Below are 24216 nucleotides of genomic sequence, written 5' to 3' on the forward strand. Positions count from 1 at the left end.
CTATACTTGACACTACCTGTGGACAACCGAGTGAGTGTATTCAACAATGCGGCGAACCAAATGCGTTTTCTGGAAGATTTATACAAAGAAAAACTGCTTGTCTGATAATTTTGTTCGATTTGTTTCTCAATGAATTCAAAAATAAATTATCGCTAAGAACTATTCTACTACAATTGAATGGTTACTAGGCCTTTTTCCCATTAATGTTGATTTGTTGCTACGTAAAATGTAATGCCATTCCCCCTGACCTTTAACGTATTGTCTGGTTAATAGTCCATATGGTCCTAAACCAAAATGATATTATGTGTCAAATAATCACATGGTCAATTTCTAAAGTAACAGGAAAACATGACAAATTTTGATTTACATAGCAACCATTCTAGCACCCTTATTCAAAAACTGTTCATTTTACGTTATTGACAAGAATTATTGTTAGTTCTAATGAATCAACAGTTTTAATTGATTGATTGATTGATTGTTGGTTGCTTAACGTCCAGTGGCAAATATTTCATGCATATTCAGGACGAGAACACAATGAATACAAAAGGTAGGTTGACATGAATGTGACCTACCGTATTAGACTATTTATCGGATTTGTTATCACATAAGCAACACGACGGATGCCACATGTGGAGCAGGATCTGCTTACCCTTCCGGAATACCTGATATCACCCCTAGTTTTTTTATGGGGTTCGTGTTGTTTATTCTTTAGTTTTCTATGTTGTGTCATGTGTGCTGTTGTTTGTTTGTCTTTTTCATTTTTAGCCATGGCGTTGTCAGTTTGTTTTAGATTTATGAGTTTGACTGTCTCTTTGGAATCTTTCGTCCCTCTTTGATACAATAGAGGCCATCAAGGATTATGGTCGGAGAAATTTGGACTGCCACTGGTAAATGAGGGTATATTGGATAGGGACATAAATTTTGCCTTGCAACAGGCCACCTACGTACCCCTCAACGAATTGTTGTAAGGGTTCTTAACGTGCAAAGAGCGTGGCACTCTCTTTACACGAGGCATCGGATTTAACGTCTTCCTTCTGTCCGGACGTGACTGCGAACTTGATCCATCCCGCACAGCCAAACGGACGCCCCACTTTGGCAAGCGTTTTACTGCCGGTCTGGAGAAGACCAAGTGACCATATTTCTATACCCCAGTCACCCTTGGGGGAATCAACAATTTTAATAGAAATCGATGCAAACATGTGTAATTTGTCAATGCTGTATAAACATTTTATAAATATGACATTGCTGTGTTATTTGCTAGGTCTTATGTTTCTAAAAATTTTAACAAATATATTCAAATGAAATCTAGTTTTTCTTCGGAATGACTACAAAATAGGTGCAATTTCAACGCTGACTCTCCCAATTGTATTGCTTAACCCATTGACTTAGTTATAATGACTACCTAGCAGTATTGTTAGTGGCCTTTTTATGACTTTTTCACCTGATTATATGGAAGGTTTAATTTTCTGGAAAATCATGACTATGCGTACCGATCCCCCTGTATGTATATAAGATGACTAAAGATTACATATCGTAATTGATCTTAATGAATTGGAAACATACTTTGATATAGTTTCTGAGGAGGAAAAACAACACCGGATCAGACTTTATACTACATGTTAACATACAACAAGTAAAAAATACAAATATTTTTATTGTACTTAAACATTTTAGATGCAACATATGGTTTTGAATCTAGTATATAAGAAGGTTCTTTGACTGCTAAATCAACATCCGTCAAAATGGCTTGTGGGATACTAGTCCTACTCATTGCAGCGATTGCTGCATGTAAGTATTCTCGATAAGTTTTAATTTAATAATTAGTTTGATTTTTTTTCTCTATTGGTCAGCTTTAATTCAAACCTTAACTACATTCAGACAGTTAGTTCTTTTGATTTGTGTGTTCCAAGCACTCAAACTAAAAATATTTACAAAAAAAGTAAAAACAAAAGATTAAACAACTTTCAGAACTCGATATATTTCAGACTTTCGAATTTTGAAATGTCCCAGAAACTTAACTATATAAAAAATAATTTAAAGTCACCTCATGTGCGACTCGTGTGTACAATGTACAGAATTCTTTTTTTGTGGAAAGTCTCCATCTAACCAAAATTAAGGTTAAAGCTATTTATATAATAGAAAAAAAATATCAATCTTTTTTTTTTTCTATAGAGCCATTCAGTACCTTAAGAGTTATACATATATTTTTTTTTCGTTTTTTGTATAAGATCTTGTAATAAAAAAAAAATATTATTTTGCTGTTGTTCAAAAATCATAAAGCGATTAAGCCAAAACAAAAAAAGGTCACACACCAAAATCGAGGAAAACACATAAAATAGCAGAAAACCCAATAGAAACTATTTTGGACTAATAAATAACATCGGCAGTAAGATATAGAAATAGATATTTTTTAAAACTTGATATACAGTAATTTTTTAGTTGAGAAACAATTTTATGAATAAGTTAAGTTTAAATGTGCGTGAAATGAACTGTTGAGGGGTACCATCGTCAACGATAGCACATATTATTGTCGTATTTCAATCAAATTAAATGTAATTCATTGTGTGACAAAACAGCATTTTTTATATATAAAAAAAAGGTTACTAGAAAACTGAAATAAGGTGTAAAATACTTTCCAGTGGCAAGTCTTACTTACAGTTTTATAGTTTCATCGAATATTTTAAATAATATGCACATTATCCGTCATGGACATTAAAAGATCGGAGTATATCTGAAAGTTGCTATATTTACAAATTTTTATTTCTGTTTCATAATTGTTTTTTTTTTTTATCAAATTTCAGCTACGAATGGGTATGGCAGTAAAGACTATTATTCCGGTGATAAAGAAGACTACAGATACAAACCTAAACTAGTTAAATCAAGTTCATACTCAAGCTCAAGCTATGTTTCTCACGGTCACCATGCCGGTTATGCTGGACACAAACTTATTACTGGTATGACTATTTGAACGTTATATTTATTTTATGTGTCCGTCTGATATTGAGTTGATTGAAAACATGCACGTCATGTGAACATTTTGAATATGTGTTGGATAAATGTCTCATTGTCAGTTATACTGCATCTTCAAATTTGTATATTAAATGAGAGAATGATTAAAAGAACCTCAGCAGATGATATGCTATATACTCATTCTACAAAAGTACTGATTGTATGTATCTAACCTAGTTTGCACAGGAAAAATGTAATTTTCCTAAGTGATACCCTAAGTTGTGTACTATCGTGTTGTTTGGCTTTATGTAATGATTTTTTTTGTAAAACTTTCTTAATTTAATCAGCTTATAACTTTATTAACAATCGTGTTTTTGTTTTATAATCAAGGAATATTTGCTCGAAAAAAAAACAAGTATCGATGCGCATGAGTTAAGCGTTATCCGTTATCATTTTTAATTTATTGAAATATAAAAACTGCTGTTGTAACTTTCATATTTTAAATGCGCATCTGGTGCAAAAAAATTGGTACCGTTATTGTTATTACTACCACTGGGTCGATGCCTCTGCTAGTGGACTGTTAGTCCCCGAGGGCATCACCAGTCCAGTAGCCAGTACTCCGGAACTGGCATGAAAATACGGCTTTTTTGTTTTATTAAAATTTTCTGTTACAAAATGTTAGAAACTATTATAAATTAAGGAATGTATCTCCCTCATGCAAAGCTCTGATTCCCTTTGCGGAATTTGGCTATACTTTTTGGAACTTTTGGATTATAGCTTTTCATCTTTTATATAAGCTTTGGATTTCAAATATTTTTGCCACGAGCATCAATGACGAGACATGTATTGTCGAAATGCGCATCTGGTGCAGAAAAATTGGTACCGTTATTGTTATTACTACCACTGGGTCGATGTCTCTGCTGGTGGACTGTTAGTCCCCGAGGGTATCACTACCCAGTAGCCAGTACTCCGGTACTGGCATGAAAATACGGCTTTTTGTTTTATTAAAATTTTCTGTTACAAAATGTTATAAACTATTATAAATTAAGAAATGTATCTCCCTCATGCAAAGCTCTGATTCCTTTCGCGAATTTTGGCTATACTTTTTGGAACTTTTGGATTATAGCTCTTCATATTTTTCAAATATTTTGGCCACGAGCATCACTGAAGAGACATGTATTGTCGAAATGCGCATCGGGTGCAGAAAAATCATAATCTTTCATTCAGTTTAATTGAAGTCTGGAGCTGGCATGTCAGTTAACTGCTAGTAGTCTGTTGTTATTTATGTATTATTGTCATTTTGTTTATTTTCTTTGGTTACATCTTCTGACATCAGACTCGGACTTCTCTTGGACTGAATTTTAATGTGCGTATTGTTATGCGTTTACTTTTCTACATTGGCTAGAGGTATAGGGGGAGGGTTGAGATCTCACAAACATGTTTAACCCCGCCGCATTTTTGCGCCTGTCCCAAGTCAGGAGCCTCTGGCCTTTGTTAGTCTTGTATTATTTTAATTTTAGTTTCTTGTGTACAATTTGGAAATTAGTATGGCGTTCATTATCACTGAACTAGTATATATTTGTTTATGGGCCAGCTGAAGGACGCCTCCGGGTGCGGGAATTTCTCGCTACATTGAAGACCTGTTGGTGACCTTCTGCTGTTGTTTTTTTTCTATGGTCGGGTTGTTGTCTCTTTGGCACATTCCCCATTTCCATTCTCAATTTTACCATCATTATTATTACTTTCATAATACGAAATCAAAGGAGATGAGGTATTTATTCATAAGACAAAAATCAGTACAAACACTACAAAAATCACACAATACGTAAAGGAATCGCAATTCATACGGGAACGCCATTTCAAACCGATATCAAAATATTTATTCAGTTGACAAAAAACAATATTTGAAACTAAATGAAATTGGTTATTTCTTTTTTGCACTTTTTTCGTATGGTGTGTGTCTCATATAAGTCTGCTTTATATCTCTTTTTATTTCATATACCTTATAAAAAGGGAACAATAACCATTTTTTGGAATATTTTTTTCCGTTAAATAACTGTTACAATGCTAAATTACATGCCGGATATGGTTGATTCTTCTTTAAGTTCTCAGGTTTATCAATGATTAAAAATACATGATAAAACATATTTGGTCTCTTGTGGAGAGTTGTCTCATAGGCAATCATACAACATCTTATTTTAATATCATTTACTTTACCAGTTTTATAACTGCACTGAACTATATCTAATGGAACAAAAAAAGAACATTCAAGAAAGTGCATTAATGTTTTATTCTATTCAAATATAGGTGTATATAACCGCCAGTGCCTACAGCGATCTAAACAAATATACCCACTTTGGCTACTGATTATAACTGCATTGTCAATATTTGAATCCCGAGTGAATGTTCAAAACAGTTCACACCTCACTTCTGTGTAGCCTCTACATGCCTCGTCACAGCAAAATTTATATATTTGTTTTATTGGTGCTGCAGAAACATCTTGACCTTTTGTCTTGTATTGGAAGCTCGATCTTAAAATTATATAATTGTCTTGCATTGAACGTGTATTTTATTATATTTTGCTATTATCTTGTACTTTTAGGACATGCCTACAAATTTAAGGTAGGACGCATATTTAAACGTTTCCATAACCTTGGTGTTGAACTTATCGGCCGTGGAATCAGATATAATGGATTTTGTAAGTAATATTGTACACTACCTTCGACTTAAAAAAAAAACACTTTTCCGAGACTGTTATAATGTCAATCAATTTTAGTATGAAACTTTTAGTTTTATAATTAAAGCTAACATATATTCAAAACAGTGCTAATGAAAAAAAAAAACACGTTAATATCTTATTATACATTTTGCTACCAAAATTCCAAGGAACAATTATGCGTGTACCAATTCTTGAGCCGCTGGCCGTATGTCTGCTGGTTTTTGTTTTTTATTTTAAGTCATTAATATGTTTCGGTGTTTTGAATAACGTCTTTTTTTACTGAACTGTTACACATGTGTGTGTAGGGGCCAGTTGAAGCCCGTCTCTGGATGCGGGATTTTCCCAATGTGCTGAAGACCCTTGTCATTTGTCTACTCTATGATCGGGTCATTATCTCTTTTGCACATTTCCCATTTCGATTCTACATTTTATAGTGTAAAATATTTAATGAAAAATGAAAAATAAAATTATTGAACGAAAAAGACAAGTTCTTCCGTTAAGTAATAGTTATTATCATAGTATGACTGTTAAGTTTTATCTCTTTTATTGTCTTTATAGATTACGATAGATTTAGTCTAAGCTTCCCTTCATGTTAACATCTATGTAGGTATATCTATATGTCTTTTATTGCAGACTATGGACGTCTTTGCAGTGCAACAAAACTGTATGGTGCACTTAATTCCTGTTATGAAGATTATGGTGATATAGGCGATTGTTTCCCTGGTCTGATTAAACAAGGGTTGATTGGTAGACGACACGTTTACCATAAATATGGTCATGGATTTGGCCTAGGTGTCACCTTTGTGAAAAGAGGCATTGTTTATGGAAGATCTTGTAAGTACAAATTTATCGTTTTGTAATAGAAAAATATTCCCCGAATGAGCAAATAATAAAACGTCGCCTGATAATGCTTTTTTATGTCTGGAACATATATTTTATCAGTTTACTAAATTTAGAATACATTGATTTAGATTAAAAAATATTGTCCCCACATTGAATGAGAGATAAGAAATGATACGAAACCTTGCAGAACGAGGGAAAGGCAATTTATCATATCGCATTTAATTACAACTGTGTTTATCTTTGTGTTAATCTTTGAAACTGATGAGATTGCCTACAGCCATATAAAAATGACAATATTGTATATGGATTAAAATTCAAAGAAGGCAGATCTTAAACATGTTTTTCTTTATTCGTCTTAAATTCAGTTTGACTGGGTAATCTCTCAGCTGCAAAGGAGTAGGTTCAGTAAGATCCCTTTTTAACCCCAAAATATAGCAGTTTTACAAAATTGCGAAATTATAATCTTTTAGCTATTTATTGAAAAATAGAATGTTTCTGCTACATAAATATAGGCTGTTTTTGACAATGCAATGCACATATATCGGGTACTAGCATCAATAAGTCATGAAATCTTCACAATTTAAGCATTTTAGGTAAGTTTTAGACGGTTTCCGTCTTAAATGAAAGTGGCCACATTTTTGTTCCTTCATAATATTGAAACAGAAGTTGTATTTGATGATAATACATAACATATATAAAGATTGGGGATAAACACGGATGCGGCCACTTTCATTTTTGACAAACAAACATCTGAAAAAGTGACGTTTTTTGGCATATTTGACAGAGCGTTTTTAATGACTAAATCAATTAAAATTTTTCACAAAAACTAATCAAATCAATTGAAATAGACACTTAAGTGTTTAAAAAGTGTCCAAAAATCTTTCGTAAGATGAACCTGAAATTTGAGGCTAAAATCGGCCCTTACCGGACCTACTCCTTTGAAACACTTTAAAATACTTGTTTTAGCAAACCTGGGTTTTTAGCTCACCTGGCCCGAAGGGCCAAGTGAGCTTTTCCCATCACTTTGCGTCCGGCGTCCGTCGTCCTGCGTCCGTCGTCGTCCGTCGTCGTCCTGCGTCCGTCGTCGTTAACTTTTACAAAAATCTTCTCCTCTGAAACTACTAAGCCAAATTTAATCAAACTTGGCCACAATCATCATTGGGGTATCTAGTTTAAAAAATGTGTCCGGTGACCCCGCCAACCAACCAAGATGGCCGCCATGGCTAAAAATAGAACATAGGGGTAAAATGCAGTTTTTGGCTTATAACTCAAAAACCAAAGCATTTAGAGCAAATCTGACATGGGGGTAAAATTGTTTATCAGGTCAAGATCTATCTGCCCAGAAATTTTCAGATGAATCGGACAACCCGTTGATGGGTTGCTGCCCCTGAATTGGTAATTTTATGGAAATTTTGCTGTTTTTGGTTATTATCTTGAATATTATTATAGATAGAGATAAACTGTAAACAGCAATAATGTTCAGCAAAGTAAGATTTACAAATAAGTCAACATGACCGAAATGGTCAGTTGACCCCTTAAGGAGTTATTGCCCTTTATAGTCAATTTTTAACCATTTTTCGTAAATCTTAGTAATTTTTTACAAAAATCTTCTCCTCTGAAACTACTGGGCTAAATTAATCCAAACTTGGCCACAATCATCTTTGGGGTATGTAGTTCAAAAAATGTGTCCGGTGACCCGGCCATCCAACCAAGATGGCTGCCACGGCTAAATATAGGACATAGGGGTAAAATGCAGTTTTTGGCTTATAACTCAAAAATCAAAGCATTTAGAGCAAATCTGACATGGGGTAAAATTGTTTATCAGGTCAAGATCTATCTGCCCAGAAATTTTCAGATGAATCGGACAACCTGTTGATGGGTTGCTGCCCCTGAATTGGTAATTTTATGGAAATTTTGCTGTTTTTGGTTATTATCTTGAATATTATTATAGATAGAGATAAACTGTAAACAGCAATAATGTTCAGCAAAGTTAGATTTACAAATAAGTCAACATGATCGAAATGGTCAGTTGACCCCTTAAGGAGTTATTGCCCTTTATAGTCAATTTTTAACCATTTTTCGTAAATCTTAGTGATCTTTTACAAAAATCTTCTCCTCTAAAACTACTGGGCTAAATTAATCCAAACTTGGCCACAATCATCTTTGGGGTATGTAGTTTAAAAAATGTGTCCGGTGACCCGGCCATCCAACCAAGATGGCTGCCATGGCTAAATATAGGACATAGGGGTAAAATGCAGTTTTTGGCTTATAACTCAAAAATCAAAGCATTTAGAGCAAATCTGACAAAGTGAAATTGTTTATCATGTCAAGATCTATCTGCCCTGAAATTTTCAGATGGATCCGACAACCGGTTGTTGGGTTGCTGCCCCATAATTGGTAATTTTAAGAAAATTTTGACGTTTTTTGTTATTATCTTGAATATTATTATAGATAGAGATAAACTGTAAACAGCAATAATGTACAGCAAAGTAAGACCTAAAGATAAGTCAAACATGACAAAAATGGTCAGTTGACCCCCTAAGGAGTTATTGTCCTTTATAGTCAATTTTTAACAATTTTCATAAAATTTGTAAATTTTTACTAACATTTTCCACTGAAACTACTGGGCCAAGATCATTATAGATAGAGATAATTGTAAGGAGCAAGAATGTTCAGTAAAGTAAGATGTACAAACACATCACCATCACCTAAACACAATTTTGTCATGAATCCATCTGCTTCCTTTGTTTAATATTCACATATACCAAGGTGAGCGACACAGGCTCTTTAGAGCCTCTAGTTTATTTACCAAACGGTATGATGTTTTTAATCATTAAAGGCAGTATGGTGGTCCATCGTTTTTAACAGGCTCATTACTTGGGATCAAATTAATTGTTTTCTCATTGCCATTCTTACACATCTGTTTATTTTTCATTAAATCATTTTTCAGATTACAAATATGGTTGCCGTCGGTCAAAGTTCATCCGTTATATGACTTCTTGCTACAATAAGTTCCATCATGCAAGCACTTGTGTGTCAGTTTTGAGAAAACGACATCTACTTGGGTCACCTCATTCATATCATGGTCACATGCACCTTTCCGGGTACACACGTTTCCGAAGATTTAAGATTTCTCATGGAAGATTCAGATACGGGGGAAAATGTAAGTTATGTAAATTTTACACAAAACAAACAAGAATTAACAATGTACCACATACACACAAAAATATTTTTTTTACCGAAACACTACTACCATATGAATATATACTGTTAGAATTAATTTTGACCATTAGTTATATATACTTGCTTATTAATTTCAAAAGAATGGAATGAAAACATTCGAATTCTGCATAATGTATAAAGTGTTTAGAATACTTTTTCATCTGTGTATTTTATCTGTATAAAAAGACATACTATGCAAGTGTTCAATAGTTCAAAACAAAAGTGTATGAATTTTGTCTGTAACTTTTCGCACAAAAGTATAAATGGGTGAACATTTGAGTACCAAATAAATGTTCAACGTTTATGTAGTTTTCTCTTATTTTTTGTGCTTTTTTACATTTCTTGATTGGTGTGAGAAAAGTATTTTTCCTCACTAGTGAAACAATTTTTCTCAGCAAATGATTAGTCGAAAGTTGATTATGACGTCAAAATGTTTTGTTTTCTTCTGAATTTTCCTATTGTGACGTCAAGAAAAAGGCGACCATGCCTGATGACGTGGCATATAAAGTGCTAAAGTTTCTAAAACATCTTTGAAAAAATAGATAAAAATCATCATAGAAACAGATTCCGACACTATAACTAATATATAACGATATTTCTTCACTCTCGACAGTTTAATTTTAGTCATTTAAAAAACTCGGCAAGCCTCGCGCTTAAAAATAATAAAATTTAACTGTCTCGAGTGGAGAAATATCGTAATACACTTGTTGCAGTGTAGGAATCCATATATGTATATATGCCTCATTTTTTACAGATATTGAATATGATATCTTCTTCTTTTCGCCAATAGGAAACTTTTGTTTTACTCCTCAAAGAGTTTTTACACGACTTTGTCAATTGATTGTTGTTTGTAGACGCAAAAAATAAATTTAATTCTGTCTATATGACGAGTTTAATTATAACATCTAGGCAAGATATTTTGCAGATTGCAGCATAATACTATACCACTTTGCTTCCATTTAACTATGATTTTCGGAATGTGTATGCTTTTCAAAGTTAACTTTTCTCTGTGGTATTTCATTGTTTTGTTTTTTTCTGTTTTTGCAATATGCTTTTGATTTGTTAAATATTTTTGTTGTTCTATAGATATTTTCTAGCCTCTTGTGTCTTTATTTCAAATAGATTACAAACTGAGTTGCAGTAAGAGACGTTTCTACAGTTATTGGAACAGATGTTATGGCCGATACCATAGTGTTGGTAGATGCTTTGGATACCTAAGAAGGAAACATCTGTTTTCATATTATAATGGTAATTACATGTACATGTGACACTTTCAAATTTGAAATTTTAAGTCCCTAATCATATATACATCAATGGCTTCTCAGTAGTGAATTTTATTACATTTATTTTAAAATTGGTAGAAAATTCACATTATAAAGTCGTGATGCCATAGATAATTCATCTTATTTATGGCAAAAAAAACATTGTTTGCAGAATAATATGCATTAACATTTCGTTTTGTTGTTTCGATTACTTTTTGTGGCTGTCTAAATCAGTTTACTTATCAAGTGAATATTTAAATGTTGAATGATTCTCCCAATCTTTTTCACCTTTTTTTGAATTTTCCATTCTAATATAAATAGCAGGTTACTCAAGTGGTGGGTACGGAGCTGGTTACAGGAGTGGACATGGTGGAATTGTATATGACTATGGTTATTACAAAAGTCATCACGGATTTAGTCTACACCATAATAGATTCACCTACGATGGAATTGGTAAGGGAAATTGGAAATATTAATAGATGTATATTAAAGTAATGTAAAATACAGGTAAAAAAATAATAAACACACTTGTGGTTTAATGTATAAATGCATAACAATGAACAGCTGACATTTAACATTTTACGTTCTTATACATTTTCAATGTAATGATTGGAGGAATAGTAAAAAAAAAATGATAATGTTCATGTAAATATGTTCGAACAAAGCAACATGCTTTGGATTAAATCACAAAGACTCGTTTGAGAAATTTAGTAGCATATATTATTAGATTAAAGATTACACCCAATGACGGTAATGTACATGGAGTATTGATCCTACCTTTGACCATAGTTATAACAGAAGCCATTTTGTATTTAGAATAAGACATCATATATTTTCATATAACGGAAACATACCGTTGCTTGATTCTTGAAGTGCATAAATTAAATTGATAACCCCAATCTGATCGTATAAAATTATAGCAATTAACTGCTTCCCATCCATACTATTTGTTAATTTGTAAATAAAGTTAATAAAAACAGTAGTTAAAATACGGATAAAATCATAATTGAAGTTGCTAATAATTCATACATTACATTTCATCATGATACTTGCTAATGCATTTATTGCAGTGCTCCCATTTATGAATATGTTTATCTCCAGTATTTTTTTTATCATGATTGATAACCGGAGAATAATCTCATGCAGTGTTCTTAGTTAATAAAGAAACCCTAGAAACAAGATAAATTTTGATTGCAGTATACAGACTGAAATGTAGCAGAAGCCGATTTTATAGACATTGGGGTCAATGTTATCATCGTTATCATAGTGTGGGAACCTGCTTTGGTCGATTAAGAAGTCTTCATCTGTTCTACAGATACGTTGGAGGTATATTTTGCAAACTTTAAATGACAGTGTATCTATTTCCTTATAAAATAAAACTGAAAAGGGAACTATGGATTGTGTTAAAGAGAACAGTTTATTAAATACTCATTATAATTTCAGTTTTAAATTGTTCTTAGCCTTTTTTTATTCATCTTTTTTTCATTTCACAGTGTCCGTCGCAACTAATAAAGTTACAGCAAGACCATTTTTGATATCGATTATTATAGAAAGTAATGGTTCTATGAATTAGCATTAAATATTATTAATTGCTAACAGGGTTATTTTTATTTGTATTTTCTCAATTGGATGTTTTGCATCAAAAGAAAAATCTTGAACACTTGTACATTGCATAATATATAAAACGAGCTAGGTATGACATACATAACTAGCAGTACATTTTATGCTTCTATCATTTTACAGCAACTCATGCTATTCTGAACAAACACCTGTATCTTCACAGAAGAATCGCTAATAGCCATGCAAGAAGAATCCATAATGTAGCTAAGAGTCATGTCGCGAGAATATCACATGTATCACACAAACATATTCACAACATTCAACATCAGGCAAACAAACACGTAAGCAGAATTGCAAGCGAGGCTAGAAGTCATATGGATAGATTTAAACAACTCGTAGATTACCATCTCAGACGACTCCACAAACACACAAAATATCATTTGTCAACTGTTGAACATCAACATAAGAAGCATTTGAATGAACGCCAGTATCAGAACAACAAGCATGAGTTAAACGTGAGACATCTCCATAAGAAACACGAATATTATCTCAAGAAACATGGTTATCGTTATGGTCATGGTTATGGTCACAGTTTGATTCATCACAGATATTCACATGGTGGCAAAGGTAAGATAAAATCTACCAAAATGATTAAGTTTGTCAACACTATTAAAGTTTACAACAATTATAACTTACACAAGCCGAGGACAAAGACGCCTAGATCTACAAATCTACAAAATATTCAATTTGATAAATTCACTGGGTTTGTTCCAGCAACACGACATGTGTCTTATATGAATCTCATTGCCCTTCTAAAACACCCGAGGACATACCTGGTTTAAATAGGACTTGTATTGTTCAAGTGTGTTCTTTTTTTCTTTGTTATGCTATGTATACTGTTTTTTTTTTTTTTTTTTTTTTTTTGCTTTCGCGTTTTTAGATTGTTTTTAACTCACGAGTTTGCATATCTTTTTTGGTATCTTTCGCCAGTCTTATCAATATTATTGAAGTGTCCATCATATATTCAGTTGTGTGGTTACATCCACATAATGTGAACTCTGTTGGACAATTGTCTCATTGTCAACCATTAAACATCTTCTTATTTTATATTAAATAAGAGGATACTTAAAATGTATGATTCTATACAAAAGGTCAATTATAAATGTTCTACCAAGTTCAGACGGAAATTCGACATTTTCTGAAGGCATGCTGAATACTTCGTATGCTCTTGTTATTAAAGTTTCAAATATTAAACATTTTTATAGGTTGACAACAGTATTACCAATATAGTTGCATGTTTGGTAATTAACTAACAAAATGCCCACGAGTTTAGCGGTACCAAAAATGATTTTCAGTTGATTGTGATTGGTATGTGATAAATGTGGCTTAAGTGTCATATTTTGCTTTCATATATGCTCATTTAGATCGGTACGGTTTTACATTAAACTTTTTCGTTTTTATCAATGTTTGTCATTCTTTGAGTGTAATTAGTCCGGAATTCTTATCTTTTGTCTTTATAAGTCTATGACTTAGATGATAACAGATGACAAAGCACTAACACAATATGCAAACAGAAATTTATAAAAGACAAATTTATATCAATTTGGCAAAACTGACAGAAAAACAAGTAATACGTATATTAAAATTAATACAATCTGTAAAACGTCATATGATTTTATATCGACTGGTGTCTGTCACATTGTAGTTTGTTTCATATTTCTATTTATTTCAAAATCATAAAATCAAAGGTATCAATAGTTCATGTCAACAAATGTCCTCGTTTTATAGCAATGTCAAAATGCACAAATGTGGCTTATTCTTTTTGAAAATTTTAAGAAATTTAAAAACTATGAATACGTGATCAAAAAACCCTCATTAGATTATTTAATTATTACAACTTTCTATATCTAGTAAGAAAAAATTAAAAAAAATGCATTTTTGTATCGTTTATTTTAAATACTAAGGTTATACATAAACCAAAACGAGATGTAATGAAGAGAGATTTCCCCTGCAAAGAAATTTGTTATATTATAAACAAACTGCACTGTGTTAACTTCTAATCTTTTGTCCAAACAGTTATCAACATCACTGTTCACTTTGATGTCAACATCGCAGTCCGAGTCTAAACAATAATGATTTTAAAAAAGAGAATAACAAAGCTTGACTTTTTTCTGGTTTTGGTATCTTTTTCGAATAAATATCACAATTTCCTATATTAAACGTAGATGTTATAATATTTTGCTATTGTCTTTGACTTCCAGGACATGCCTACAGATTCCATGTAGGACGTATATTTAATCGTTTCCACAGACTTGGTGTTGAACTTATTGGCCGTGGAATCAGATATAACGGATTCTGTAAGTATAACTATACACTACACTAGACTTTTCTTAGAGTACCATTTTTTTTCTGGAATTATATAACTAAGGAATCTTATGTGACAATTGTATTCCTAGTTATTAAAATAAAGCGTACAAAATCCACAGGCCGTGTAAAAAGAAAATATCTAATTCAGATGCAAGTAACACTTTTTATTCGAAATTCTCCTACAATTACTATAGAACTAATATGTTTCAGTGTCAAATATTGAATGAAAAATTACAATAATGAACAAAAAAGCAAAATTTGTAACGTAATGTTTATCAACTGTATATTTTTGGGGTTTCTTTTGGTATAATATTCTTTTTAGATCTGAGCTGCATTGAATGTGTAAATTCATGTATTTAGAATAATATATTTTTTTTTATGGCAGACTATGGACGTCTTTGTAGTTCAACAAAACTTTATGGTGCACTTAACTCCTGTTATGAAGATTATGGTGATATAGGCGATTGTTTCCCTGGTTTGATTAAACAAGGGTTGATCGGTAGACGACACGTTTACCATAAATATGGTCATGGATTTGGCTTAGGTGTCACTTTTGTGAAGAGAGGCATTATTTACGGAAGATCATGTAAGTACATTTTTTAAAATGTACTATGATTAAATAGTTTTAATCGAATAAGCTATCAAGAAAATGAAATCCTATAATGCTTATCTCTTTGTATGTCTTGTACATATATTTGTAGTAATTAACCGAAGTTCAATATTAAATTCATTCATTTTGAAATAATACAACGTATCCATTCATATAACATGAACTCAGTTTCAATATTAAAAAGCATGCACTGCTCACAGAGCAGCTGTTTGTAACGATATCAATATAAACAGATTTTGCATTAAATTATTTTTTTTTATTTGCTTTTTGATAATTGTAGAAGGTTGTATGGTAACAGATAGTTATTAACAGTATCACATCATCTTCTTTCAGTCTCTGATTGATAGGATGGCTCATTGAAAATCATACTAAATCCCCTTATTTTAGTATAAACTAAACTTTTTTTCAGATTACAAATTTGGGTGCCGCCGATCCAAGTTCATTCGTTATATGACTTCCTGCTACAATAAGTTCCATCATGCAAGCACTTGTGTGTCAATGTTAAGGAAAAGAAATCTAATTGGATCACCTCATTCATATCATGGTCACATGCACCTTGCCGGGTACACACGTTTCCGAAGATTTAAGATTTCACATGGGAGATTCAGATACGGAGGAAAATGTAAGTCATTTATATGTAAACATATGAAAAACAAGCAAGAATAAACAATTTATAACACATAGAGCAACAAACAAAACAAACTTCACAACCATATGAAAATATTTATTTGGAATTGATTTTGACAATAAGTTGTGCTCTTTGCTTCATTACTTCAAAAAATTCAAAATGAACATAAAAAAATCATACGAATGTTACATTATATATATATATTATATACATGTTTGTATTAAATGTTTATGGTTCATTTATTCTGAATTTAAATTTGTACTTTGTACTGAAATAAAATGAGATAAAAAATGCTTGAAAACAAAATAGAGAAGTGTGTGAAGAGTTGAGTAATTAATAAATGTTCAATTTATATATGTAGCAGTGTGTTCATGTCACAGGTATACGGCTATTGATAGCAATGTCATCGTGATTTCGTCCATGGGAAACTTGATGTTCTCTTAAAAAGATTCGGAAAAATTATTGAAAATTTGTCCTTTCTCCAATTAATGTATGGCTAAAACTCAACATAAAGGCGGGAGATTGCCAGGCATTTAAATCATTCTCATTCCAACTAACTTAGATGATTGGCAGATACAAACAGATTTCTCTGCGGCTTTTTTTTATTGTAATTTTGATTTTCTTCTATATTAGTTATGCTTAAGATTTTTGTTGCCCCTTGGTATGTTCTTACTTTTCGTGTTTTTATTTCAAATAGATTACAAACTGAGCTGCAGTAAGAGACGTTTCTACAGTTATTGGAACAGATGTTATGGTCGATACCATAGTGTTGGTAGATGCTTTGGATATCTAAGAAGAAAACATCTGTTTTCATATTACAACGGTAATCATTTTAAATATATCATGTATACCACATACAAATAAAAGTTTAAAACTGAAGTATTCTGATTTTGTTTAAATCACCAATGCCCTTAGGTGAACATTATGCTATTCTTTAGATTATCTTTATTTCCTTTTGCTGCCAAATATTTTTAATTCATTGGTTTCCCAATAGTGATTTGATTGATATCTGTTTAAATAAGAATAAAGGTACTGATGTGTTTTTAATTCGAGGGAAAAATATTGTTTTATTATTTTATATGAAAGTTAGAACCAATATGTTTATCAAACGATTAGTAACATGTGATTTTTTTTGTAAACTCATTTTATTATCTATTTTGAATTTTCTGGTTATATATAATTACCAGGTTACTCAAGTGTGACTCACAGTGCATACGGAGCTGGTTACAGCGGTGGAATTACATACGACTATGGTTATTACAAGAGCCATCATGGATTTACCATTAGAAATAATCAATTCACGTATGGTGGAATTGGTAAGCGAATCTTAAAATATTACGAAATTCTTTTTTTGAATAAAGTATATTACAGGGTAATAAAAGTAGTTAACACACTGTTGGGTTAATGTATTCATGCATACCAACGAACATCAAATATTTCAAATCGTACATTCCTATACAGTTTCCATTTGAAGGCATTACTAGAAATAATAGTCAAAAATTGAAAATGATCTTCATATTTTATCTTAATTCATATAACTTACTCGTTTGCAAAATTCAGTAGTATTTTAGTATAAACCTCTAGAAATGAAAATCTCTAAAATTTTAGGATATAAACTGAAGTGTGGAAGAAGCCGATTTTACAGACTATGGGGTCAATGTTATCACCGATACCATAGTGTAGGAAGCTGCTTTGGACGGCTACATCGACAACATCTATTCTATAGATACGGCGGAGGTATACTATTAAATGACAGTTTAAATATATATATATAAACAAACTGTGGTATAATTGTCCATGAGACAACTCTCCGCAAGAGACAAAATGACATAGAAATTAACAACTTTACTTCACCGTACGGCCTTAAGGTGGTACCCAACACCTTCACTAAAATTAATTTGGCTCGTTTAATTTTCATTAAATTTTGACAAAGTATTCACTTTGACCCTTTGACAAAAATATAAAAATTTCAAAAAATTTGAACCTACTATTTTATCAGAAAAATTACACTGGTTATATAGCAGTTTGACAAACACTAATTTGGATCATTGAGAAGCTTAATATACCATTAACAACACAACGTAATTAAAACGTTTATCTGATTTTACAGAGTTGTATGCCTGTAATGTTAGGTTCAACCTTAAGCATGTATTTTTTTTGTTATTCTTGTTTTATTGACCAATTCGATGAAATGTTTGTCCTATTATATTTTAAAAAACCTTAACATCATTGAGTTTAATTATTATGTTTATCATTATGTAGAAGATTATTCCGAAATTGATTACAGTTCCGGGCCTATATATGACCGTAGTTACTACTATAGCCATCATGGATTCAGAATAAGACATCATAGATTTTCATACAACGGAATTGGTGAGCGAATTTAAAAATACTTAAATATTCGGTCGTTTATATTCATAGCAGTGATCCGCAATCTGTCTAGAATGTATGTTTATTTGTAAACAAAGAACACAAAGCCATTTGCAAATAGTATGAAAACATAAGAATATTAATAACTTATAATTCATATTTTACATTTCATACATGATACTTGTTTAAATTGTGATTTATTTACACAACTTGTAATGAATGTTTGTGGTATACTTTTCATGAGTTTGTCATATATATTAACTCTTTTCATTGAGCTGTCTGATTTGACAATCCTCTTCAGGACATTTCAAGCATTCGACAGTTTTGAAAAAAAAGACATTTTTTAATTGCAGCATACAAACTGAAATGTAGCAGAAGCCGATTCTATAGACATTGGGGACAATGTTATCATCGTTATCATAGTATAGGGACCTGTTTTAGACGATTAAGAAGTCATCATCTCTTCTATAGATACGTTGGACGTATGTACTTTATAAACTTAATATGACAGAAGATATATTTGTCGTTGTTACTTATACTTTTATTTTTTTTTTATATACTTTTTCTTATTCATAATTTCAGTTCAAAATATTCATTTTATGAAAATTCATCTTCTCTTTTATAGATTCATTGGAGATATATGTTCAAACGTAAATTGAAACTAAATATGTTTATTTCTGCATTGCTTAAAGACTTCATCGAAGACACATTACATATTTTTCTTATCCTTTTTTTTATATTTTGAATTTCTAAATATTTTTTTTAACTTTTTTAAATAAATTTTTGAGTGCGGAAATCTACGATTTTACTACCATTTTAGATATCAATATGCATTGATGACTATAATCACAAGTAATTTAGTTATTTGTCATTGACAATTATTTCATCACGAAACCAATTTTTAATCGGATTATTATAATTTTTCTTTCTTTTATTGATTCTGATATTTTAAAACATAATTGAAATATCGTAAATTTACCCACAATAATCATTACATTCAGTACATATATTTTATTTATCGTTTTACAGATCATCATGCTACTCTGAGAAAGCACCTGTACCGGCACAAAAAAATTGCTCATCACCATACAAGAAGAATCCATAAAGTAGCCAAGAGTCATGTAGCGAGAATATCTCATGTATCAAATAAACATGTTCGCCACATTCAACACCAGGCTAACAAACACGTCAGCAGAATTGCAAACGAGGCTAGAAGTCATATAAATAGATTTAAACAACTAGTAGATTATCATGTTAAACGACTCCACAAACACACAAAACATCATTTGTCAACCGTTGAACATCAGCATAAGAGGCATTTGAATACACGTCAGTATCAAAACAAGAAGCATGAATTGAACGTGAGACATCTCCATAAGAAACACGAGTATAATCTCAAGAAACATAGTTATGCTTATCGTCACAGGCATGTACGTTACATAGACTACTACAAGAAATATCATGGATTTAAAATTAAACAGCACAGATTTTCATATGGTGGCAAAGGTAAGAACAACTGATCAAAATAATTGAGTTGACCCAAAACTATTAACGTCCACAATCAATATTACTTAAACATGCAATCAAATGCTATACCTATATCTATACTTCAAATAAAAAGTATTTACATTCTCTGCACATCACAGGTTCGAGTCTTAACTTATATAACCGATATAATCTCTCATTAAGAAAATAAATCTCGCTCATTATATTAAACCTGTCTTACTTTTAATGCAAATCAGCGAATTATTACTAGATATGAAATATGCAAATCAGGGAATTATTACTAGATACATGAGATCCGAAATATGCAAATCAGCGAATTATTCCTAGATACAAAATATGCAATTCATCAACATTGATATAATGTGCGTTTTTAAACTGTTTTAGAAAAAATTTCAATGTAAAAAGTAAATTATATATTCATCATATACATCACATCTCGATTTTTCTTCGAACTGACAGACTTTTCAGTATCTCAAATTAGCATTTTATATAAGATATTTATGAAAGCCATACCCATATAAACCTAATCTAAAATAGAAAAAAAAATATATACTATATTACAAGACGCATGCATGGGTTTATTTATTTGTTTAATTAGATTAGGTTAACCTGGTTAGGTATAGCTACCCTTGTCAAAAATAAACTTAACAACAAGCATAGTAAAAATGTTTATTACGGAGTATTAAAGATAAAAATTCTAGATGTGCTTAGATAAGGGAGAGTAATGTTTACCATATTACCTACAATTTATATTCGTGTTATTTTGTTACTGCAAAATTCGTAAATAATAAGTTGTAGAGTAACAGTATGTATTTTGTTATTTGTAGCATACCAACTTTCATGTGGAGATAAACGATTCTGGAGGTATTGGAGTGATTGCTATTCACGATATCATAGTAGAAGAGTATGCTTTGGAAAACTAAAGAAAAGGCAACTGTTCGATCTATACTCCGACGGTAAAACACATATTTTTATGTTTATACACATAACATTCACAGACTATACTCACGGTTTGGTTAACATACACCCAACGTGAACTGTAAGGTTATTTTTCTTGGAATTACCTGGTTCCATGTTTAATCTTATTTAAATATTTTGAACGGGTTATTTTTTTTTTTTGTGTGTTATTGACTGTTAATATTTCAAAAGGAGACTGGCTAGATGCATCTGCCGTTGTCTTTAACTAGACTTCAACAACATGCACTGTAAAACTCTTACCAGTATCATGTCAACTGCAGTTAGATATTTTCTTCACGAGTTGCATTACCATTCTAAAAATATAAGCCGAACATTATCAAGAAAATGCTTTACATTTATCGTTTAATAGAGACAAGACGTTGAATCAATAACACCATACACATAGAAATATGTGGATGAGTATGTATCTTTTATCTGTAATGTTGGAACAAATTGTGTGTATTGAAATCCTCGACCATATGAACAGTAAAAAGTAAAATCACAAAAATACTGAACTCCATGGAAAATTCAAAACAAAAAGTCCCTAATCAAATGGCAAAATCAAAAGCTCAAACACATCAAACGTACAGGTATTTTCTTATGTATTACAGTTTTTGTCGTAAATCTAAAAGAATTTCTAATGATCTTTACGCATGCATTGCAAAATTCGTATATTGCATAAACATAAGAAACATAAATGTATACGGTATGAGATATTGCTATTGATTTCTTTTCTTTACAATTAGGGTATGATGAAGAGGATAGTTACGAACCAGCAGTGAAAGAAAAAGTGTACTAATGTAATATGTGTAAGACATGATAATTTAATAATTATTTAACACATTGTCAAATACAATTTATCTATATTTATAGAAATTAATGTATTTATATTTCTAAATGATGATAATAAACACACTTCGCTATAGCATACACGATCATTATCGAAAAAACATACAATCATTTTACCCATTTAAACCACCGATTCCTTTGCAAATGAGATGGAAGTGACCATAAAAACGGATATGAATGTATATTAAAGATGAACAAATGATTGGATAATATGCCTTAACAATGAAGTATTAGTTCCGTGAACGTGATACAAGATGATGGGTATAACATAAGACCAAACCTTAAGACATCATACACAAGTCGAGTTATTAACTATACGTATTGATTGTATGATATATATTTACTACTATTATCGTTATCGTTGTAAGAAGCTGTAGTTTCTTTAAAAGTTAAGTATGAACTGTTTTGTCTGCAATATTATTGTATGTTTGTACAGAAAAATATTTTCATACTAATATTCTTTTTCTTTTTTATTGTAGGAATACCTCTATATTGTATATGGACTTATGTTATTAAATAAAAAAAAACATTTTATTGTATAGCTCGTTGTTTTAATACAAGATTAACCGAGTAAATATGTAACAAAATTTACCACTCGAGCTATAGTAATTTAGAGTGTATAGTTGTCTATTCTATAGAACTTAAACACAAAAAATCACTAGGTAATTTTTCAATTCCTATTGGTTTTGCTTTTCCAGCAACTTTATTTCAATCTCCGTAATGAGTCTTATAAGATAAGATGGAATACTCACTTGAGATCAGAGGATTTGGAGATATTTAAGTATAAGATTTTCACAATAGGAAAACCTTAAAATTAACCGTCAAGCCAGCAATTTTTTTTTTAAAAAATGATGGTGTCAAGACATCATTAACGATATAAGAAAGACATGCCTTTGTGTAATTCAAAAGTATAAGTATCGACGGCGTTTATGACAATTATTGTTCATAACTGTCTAAAATACAGTTTTATCCATTTTTCAATATTTTGAAAACGAAATCATTATGAATACCTATAAAGACAATATTCAAAGATATAAATGCAGCTTTAAGGTGATAAGTTTTAAGAATAAGTAATTCAAAAGATCCGTATAGTTATATGGAGCTTATTTAAAGTCATAAGAAACCTCAAATTAAAAAAAAATATGCATATGTTTTTTTATAACTAAATGGATATCTTTCATTATACAACTTATGTACAAATACTTTTTTCTGAGGAAAATTCTTTAATTTGTCCGCATTCAGAAGAAGTTTACTTGTTTTTATTTGCTTCCTTCCAGGAAGCAATTCGCCGACATATTTTCCGTATGCATAGTGACCTGAGCGTAACCCTCCTCGTCAAAATCCAGGGGGTCGCAATACACATGGATCTGTGATAAAAATAAACAATTCATTGATAGTACATGTTAAACACGTGCTCAATACCTGCTTTTTGTTATTTGTTTACTATAAGGTGACAATCGGTAAACTTCGGCTTCAAAACACGGCATTTAATGAGTAGCCATATTTGTTAAATCATAACAGACAGAGAGAAAAAAATATGACGATTATACGTTATATTTGCGTAAAAAATGAGAAAATCGTGCACAGAGGAATAAGTTTATGATATATACATGCATTGGTAAAAGCATTGGATAAACATTTTTTTTTCACCACTCACTCGTTTCATATGACTTTAAGTAATAGGGTTAATAAACTACGTAAGTCACTAAAACACCGTATGAATTTTACAGCTATAGCCAAACGTCCAAACAAATATGTGTACTTTTGAATTACAAGGAACATTAACTACGTGAAAAGTGGCACTATAAATTGTCTCCAATGAAGATCTAGACTACTAAAAAAGAACAGAAATAAAGTCGATTAACAATTAACAAAGATTAAGTTACTATACCCATAATTAACGCCTTAATCAAAATAGTCAAATCAAAATTTTGTAAAAACTATACGATATCGGCGAACTATGCCATGGGTAGAACACCAAGGGGGTCTCATTGGGGGATTCCGATCCCGTATCCCGCTTACTGTTTTGTCAGATTCCCGTATCCCGCTTACACTATGTACATAAGCAATTCACATTTTTTGCCATTTCCCGGGTCCCGCTAGACCTCATTTCCCGTTTTCCCGACACAATAATTTGACTTTCAAGTGTCACGCTTACAAAAAATCGGCAATCCCGATTAGACCCCAATGAGACCCACCACCAAGTATTTATAATAATTTAATTTTGTAGTATTTGTAAATTTGAAATGAATTTTCTATATTCATTCATCTTTTACTCATTACTATTTACTACGTATACTGGGCTGGTGGTGCCAACATCACATCGACACCAGTTGATGCAATTTATCAGAAATGCCAGGCTTATAATTTGAAA

General features: G+C 31.4%; 1 protein-coding gene across 1 annotated transcript; it reads left to right on the top strand.

The window, feature by feature from the left end:
• Positions 1-1742: 1742 nt before the first annotated feature.
• On the top strand, positions 1743-21792 carry LOC143066752 (uncharacterized). The gene is made up of 20 exons (XM_076239564.1): positions 1743-1788; positions 2802-2954; positions 5552-5647; positions 6302-6502; positions 9462-9674; positions 10856-10981; positions 11320-11448; positions 12193-12321; positions 12739-13182; positions 14817-14912; positions 15308-15508; positions 15942-16154; positions 16858-16983; positions 17348-17476; positions 17769-17897; positions 18423-18533; positions 18884-19012; positions 19560-20036; positions 20864-20992; positions 21740-21792. The coding sequence occupies exons 1-20, from the start codon at positions 1743-1745 to the stop codon at positions 21790-21792; spliced, it is 3330 nt and encodes a 1109-aa protein (XP_076095679.1).
• Positions 21793-24216: the final 2424 nt, after the last annotated feature.

This window comes from Mytilus galloprovincialis, chromosome 3 (genome assembly GCF_965363235.1).
Source record: "Mytilus galloprovincialis chromosome 3, xbMytGall1.hap1.1, whole genome shotgun sequence".
NCBI classification, from domain to species: Eukaryota; Metazoa; Mollusca; class Bivalvia; order Mytilida; family Mytilidae; genus Mytilus; species Mytilus galloprovincialis.

Excerpts from the sequence above, each read along its gene's own strand:
- LOC143066752 (XM_076239564.1), top strand. The coding sequence starts at position 1,743 with ATGGCTTGTGGGATACTAGTCCTACTCATTGCAGCGATTGCTGCAT. Across the intron at positions 6,503-9,461 it reads CATTGTTTATGGAAGATCTT|ATTACAAATATGGTTGCCGT; the intron begins GTAAGTACAAAT and ends ATCATTTTTCAG. Across the intron at positions 13,183-14,816 it reads ATATTCACATGGTGGCAAAG|GACATGCCTACAGATTCCAT; the intron begins GTAAGATAAAAT and ends TTTGACTTCCAG.